The 6,528-nt window shown below is 50.1% G+C and overlaps 1 protein-coding gene across 1 annotated transcript in view; it reads right to left on the bottom strand.

The window, feature by feature from the left end:
- LOC142906967 (uncharacterized) overlaps window positions 1-6,528 on the bottom strand; it is a 30,687-nt gene that overhangs the window by 1,055 nt on the left and 23,104 nt on the right. Inside the window, exon 5 of the mRNA XM_076055814.1 lies at window positions 3,836-3,882. Within this exon, the coding sequence (XP_075911929.1) occupies window positions 3,836-3,882 (47 nt within the window). The remainder of the gene's footprint in view (window positions 1-3,835; window positions 3,883-6,528) is intronic.

Raw genomic sequence — 6,528 nt, 5'->3', positions numbered from 1 at the left:
TGAGACCCACAGACTCAACACTAAGACCCACAGACTACTCACACTGAGACCCATAGACTCAACACTGAGACCCACAGACTCAACACTGAGACCTATAGACTACTCACACAGAGACCCATAGACAACTCACACTGAGCCCCATAGACTCAGCACTGAGACCCATAGACTCAACACTGCACCATAGACTCAGCACTGCCCCATAGACTCAGCACTGAGACCCACAGACTCAACACTGCCCCATAGACTCAGCACTGAGACCCATAGATTACTCACACTGAGACCCATAGACTCAGCACTGAGACCCACAGACTCACACTGAGACCCATAGACTCAGCACTGAGACCCATAGAATACTCACACTGAGACCCATAGACTCACACTGAGACCCATAGAATACTCACACTGAGACCCATAGACTCACACTGAGACCCATAGGCTCAGCACTGAGAGCCATAGACTCAGCATTCAGACCCATAGACTACTCACACTGAGACCCATAGACTCAGCACTGAGACCCATAGACTACTCACACAGAGACCCACAGACTACTCACACTGAGACCCATAGACTCAGCACTGAGACCCACAGACTCAGCAATGAGACCCATAGACTACTCACACTGAGACCCAAAGACTCAGCATTCAGACCCATAGACTACTCACACTGAGACCCACAGACTCAGCACTGAGACCCATAGACTCAGCACTGCACCATAGACTCAACACTGCACCATAGACTCAACACTGAGACCCACAGACTCAACACTGCCCCATAGACTCAGCACTGCACCATAGACTCAGCACTGAGACTCATAGACTCAACACTGCACCATAGACTCAGCACTGCCCCATAGACTCAGCACTGAGACCCATAGACTCAGCACTGAGACCCACAGACTCACACTGAGACCCATAGACTCAGCACTGAGACCCATAGAATACTCACACTGAGACCCATAGACTCACACTGAGACCCATAGAATACTCACACTGAGACCCATAGACTCACACTGAGACCCATAGGCTCAGCACTGAGAGCCATAGACTCAGCATTCAGACCCATAGACTACTCACACTGAGACCCATAGACTACTCACACAGAGACCCACAGACTACTCACACTGAGACCCATAGACTCAGCACTGAGACCCACAGACTCAGCACTGAGACCCATAGACTACTCACACTGAGACCCAAAGACTCAGCATTCAGACCCATAGACTACTCACACTGAGACCCACAGACTCAGCACTGAGACCCATAGACTCAGCACTGCACCATAGACTCAACACTGCACCATAGACTCAACACTGAGACCCACAGACTCAACACTGCCCCATAGACTCAGCACTGCACCATAGACTCAGCACTGAGACTCATAGACTCAACACTGCACCATAGACTCAGCACTGCCCCATAGACTCAGCACTGAGACCCACAGACTCAGCACTGAGACCCATAGACTACTCACACTGAGACCCATAGACTCAACACTGAGACCCATAGACTCAGCACTGAGACCCACAGACTCAGCACTGAGACCCATAGACTACTCACACTGAGACCCATAGACTCAACACTGAGACCCATAGACTCAGCACTGAGACCCACAGACTCAGCACTGAGACCCATAGACTACTCACACTGAGACTCATAGACTACTCACACTGAGACCCATAGACTCTGCACCCCATAGACTCAGCACTGTGACCCATAGACTCACACTGAGACCCACAGACTCAGCACTAAGACCCATAGACTCAGGACTGAGACCCACAGACTCAGCACTGAGACCCACAGACTCAGCACTGAGACCCATAGACTACTCACACTGAGACCCAAAGACTCAGCATTCAGACCCATAGACTACTCACACTGAGACCCAAAGACTCAGCATTCAGACCCATAGACTACTCACACTGAGACCCATAGACTCAGCACTGAGACCCATAGACTCAGCACTGCACCATAGACTCAACACTGCACCATAGACTCAGCACTGAGACCCATAGACTCAGCACTGCACCATAGACTCAGCACTGCACCATAGACTCAACACTGCACCATAGACTCAGCACTGCACCATAGACTCAACACTGCACCATAGACTCAACACTGAGACCCACAGACTCACACTGAGACCCATAGACTCAGCACTGAGACCCATAGACTCAGCACTGAGACCCACAGACTACTCACACTGAGACCCATAGACTTAACACTGCCCCATAGACTCAACACTGAGACCCTTAGACTCAGCACTGAGACCCATAGACTCAACACTGACACCCATAGACTCAGCACTGAGACCCACAGACTCAGCATTCAGACCCATAGACTACTCACACTGAGACCCATAGACTACTCACACTGAGACTCAAACTCACACTGAGACCCATAGACTACTCACACTGAGACTCATAGACTACTCACACTGAGACCCATAGACTCAGCACTGCACCATAGACTCAACACTGCACCATAGACTCAGCACTGCACCATAGACTCAGCACTGCCCATAGACTCAACACTGAGACCCAGAGACTCACACTGAGACCCACAGACTCAGCACTGAGACCCATAGACTCAGCACTGAGACCCACAGACTCAGCACTGCCCCATAGACCCAACACTGAGACCCACAGACTACTCACACAGAGACCCATAGACTCAGCACTGAGACCCACAGACTCAGCACTGCCCCATAGACTCAGCACTGAGCTCCATAGACTCAGCACTGCCCCACAGACTACTCACACTGAGACCCATAGACTCAACACTGAGACCCATAGACTAAGCAGTGCACCATAGACTCAGCACTGAGACCCATAGACCCAGCACTGCCCCATAGACTCAGCACTGCACCATAGACTCAGCACTGAGACCCATAGATTACTCACACTGGGACCCTTAGACTCAGCACTGAGACCCTTAGACTTAGCACTGAGACCCACAGACTCAGCACTAAGACCCATAGATTACTCACACTGGGACCCACAGACTCAGCACTGCCCCATAGACTCAGCACTGAGACCCATAGACTCAGCACTGCCCCATAGACCTAACACTGAGACCCACAGACTACTCACACAGAGACCCACAGACTCAGCACTGAGACCCACAGACTACTCACACAGAGACCCATAGACTCAGCACTATAACCCACAGACTACTCACACAGAGACCCACAAACTCAGCACTGAGACCCACAGACTACTCACACAGAGACCCACAGACTACTCACACAGAGACCCACGGACTCAGCACTGAGACCCACAGACTACTCACACAGAGACCCACAGACTCAGCACTGAGACCCACAGACTACTCACACAGAGACCCACAGACTCAGCACTTAGACCCACATACTACTCACACAGAGACCCACAGACTCGGCATTGAGACTCACAGACTACTCACACAGAGACCCACAGACTCAGCACTGAGACCCACAGACTACTCACACAGAGACCCACAGACTCAGCACTTAGACCCACAGACTCCTCACACAGAGACCCACAGACTCAGCACTGAGACCCACAGACTACTCACACAGAGACCCATAGACTCAGCACTGAGACCCACAGACTACTCACACAGATACCCACAGACTCAGCACTATGACCCACAGACTACTCACACAGAGACCCATAGACTCAGCACTGAGACCCACAGACTACTCACACAGAGACCCACAGACTCAGCACTTAGACCCACAGACTCCTCACACAGAGACCCACAGACTCAGCACTGAGACCCACAGACTCCTCACACAGAGACCCACAGACTCAGCACTGAGACCCACAGACTACTCGCACAGAGACCCATAGACTCACGTCATTCTCCTGTAGAGATGCGTCTTGGTTGGATGCCCGCCGATTGCCTGCTCAGACAAACGAGCGAACACGGCGGTGAACGGGAGTCCCACTCCAACGCAGCAAAAAAAACAGCTCCCAAATCACACGCAGAGACCCATAGACTACTCATAGAGACCCATAGACTACTCACACAGAGACCCATAGACTACTCTCATAGAGACCCATAGACTCATCACACAGAGACTCACACAGAGACCCATAGACTACTCACACAGAGACTCACACAGAGACCCATAGACTACTCATAGAGACCCATAGACTCATCACACAGAGACCCATAGACTACTCACACAGAGACCCATAGACTACTCACACAGAGACTCACACAGAGACCCACAGACTACTCATAGAGACCCATAGACTACTCATAGAGACCCATAGACTACTCATAGAGACCCATAGACTACTCACACAGAGACCCATAGACTACTCACACAGAGACCCATAGACTCCTCCCACAGAGACCCATAGACTCATCACACAGAGACTCACACAGAGACCCATTGACTCATCACACAGAGACCCATAGACTACTCATAGAGACCCATTGACTCATCACACAGAGACCCATAGACTACTCACACAGAGACCCATAGACTACTCACACAGAGACTCACACAGAGACCCACAGACTACTCACACAGAGACCCACAGACTACTCACACAGAGACTCACACAGAGACCCATAGACTACTCATAGAGACCCATAGACTCATCACACAGAGACCCATAGACTACTCACACAGAGACCCATAGACTACTCACATAAAGACCCATAGACTACTCACACAGAGACCCATAGACTACTCACACAGAGACCCATAGACTACTCACACAGAGACCCACAGACTACTCACGTAGAGACCCATAGACTACTCATAGAGACCCATAGACTACTCACATAAAGACCCACAGACTACTCACACAGAGACCCATAGACTACTCACACAGAGACCCATAGACTACTCACACAGAGACCCATAGACTACTCACACAGAGACCCACAGACTACTCATAGAGACCCATAGACTCATCACACAGAGACCCATAGACTACTCATAGAGACCCATAGACTCATCACACAGAGACCCATAGACTACTCACACAGAGACCCATAGACTCATCACACAGAGACCCATAGACTACTCACACAGAGACCCATAGACTACTCACACAGAGACCCATAGACTACTCATAGAGACCCATTGACTCATCACACAGAGACCCATAGACTACTCACACAGAGACCCATAGACTACTCACACAGAGACCCATAGACTACTCACACAGAGACCCATAGACTACTCACACAGAGACCCACAGACTACTCACACAGAGACCCATAGACTACTCACACAGAGACCCATAGACTACTCTCACAGAGACCCATAGACTACTCACACAGAGACCCATAGACTACTCACACAGAGACCCATAGACTACTCATAGAGACCCATAGACTCATCACACAGAGACCCATAGACTACTCACACAGAGACCCATAGACTACTCACACAGAGACCCATAGACTACTCATAGAGACCCATTGACTCATCACACAGAGACCCATAGACTACTCACACAGAGACCCATAGACTACTCACACAGAGACCCATAGACTACTCACACAGAGACCCATAGACTACTCACACAGAGACCCACAGACTACTCACACAGAGACCCATAGACTACTCACACAGAGACCCATAGACTACTCTCACAGAGACCCATAGACTACTCACACAGAGACCCATAGACTACTCACACAGAGACCCATAGACTACTCACACAGAGACCCATAGACTACTCATAGAGACCCATAGACTACTCACACAGAGACCCATAGACTACTCACACAGAGACCCATAGACTACTCACACAGAGACCCATAGACTACTCACACAGAGACCCACAGACTACTCACACAGAGACCCATAGACTACTCACACAGAGACCCATAGACTACTCACACAGAGACCCATAGACTACTCACACAGAGACCCATAGACTCCTCCCACAGAGACCCATAGACTACTCACACAGAGACCCATAGACTACTCACACAGAGACTCACACAGAGACCCATAGACTACTCATAGAGACCCATAGACTACTCACACAGAGACCCATAGACTACTCACACAGAGACCCATAGACTCCTCCCACAGAGACCCATAGACTACTCACACAGAGACCCATAGACTACTCACACAGAGACTCACACAGAGACCCATAGACTACTCATAGAGACCCATAGACTACTCACACAGAGACCCATAGACTACTCACACAGAGACCCATAGACTACTCACGCAGAGACCAATAGACTACTCACGCAGAGACCCATAGACTACTCATAGAGACCCATTGACTCATCACACAGAGACCCATAGACTACTCTCATAGAGACCCATAGACTCATCACACAGAGACCCATAGACTACTCACACAGAGACCCATAGACTACTCACACAGAGACTCACACAGAGACCCATAGACTACTCATAGAGACCCATAGACTACTCACACAGAGACCCATAGACTACTCACACAGAGACTCACACAGAGACCCACAGACTACTCACACAGAGACCCACAGACTACTCACACAGAGACTCACACAGAGACCCATAGACTACTCATAGAGACCC

The sequence above is a fragment of the Petromyzon marinus genome, chromosome 73 (assembly GCF_048934315.1).
Source record: "Petromyzon marinus isolate PM22_M1 ecotype Great Lakes invasive population chromosome 73, UKy_Petmar_22M1.pri1.0, whole genome shotgun sequence".
Lineage (NCBI taxonomy): Eukaryota > Metazoa > Chordata > Hyperoartia > Petromyzontiformes > Petromyzontidae > Petromyzon > Petromyzon marinus.
Note: the sequence above shows the minus strand (reverse complement) of the source record. Positions and strands in the feature narration are given on the sequence as shown.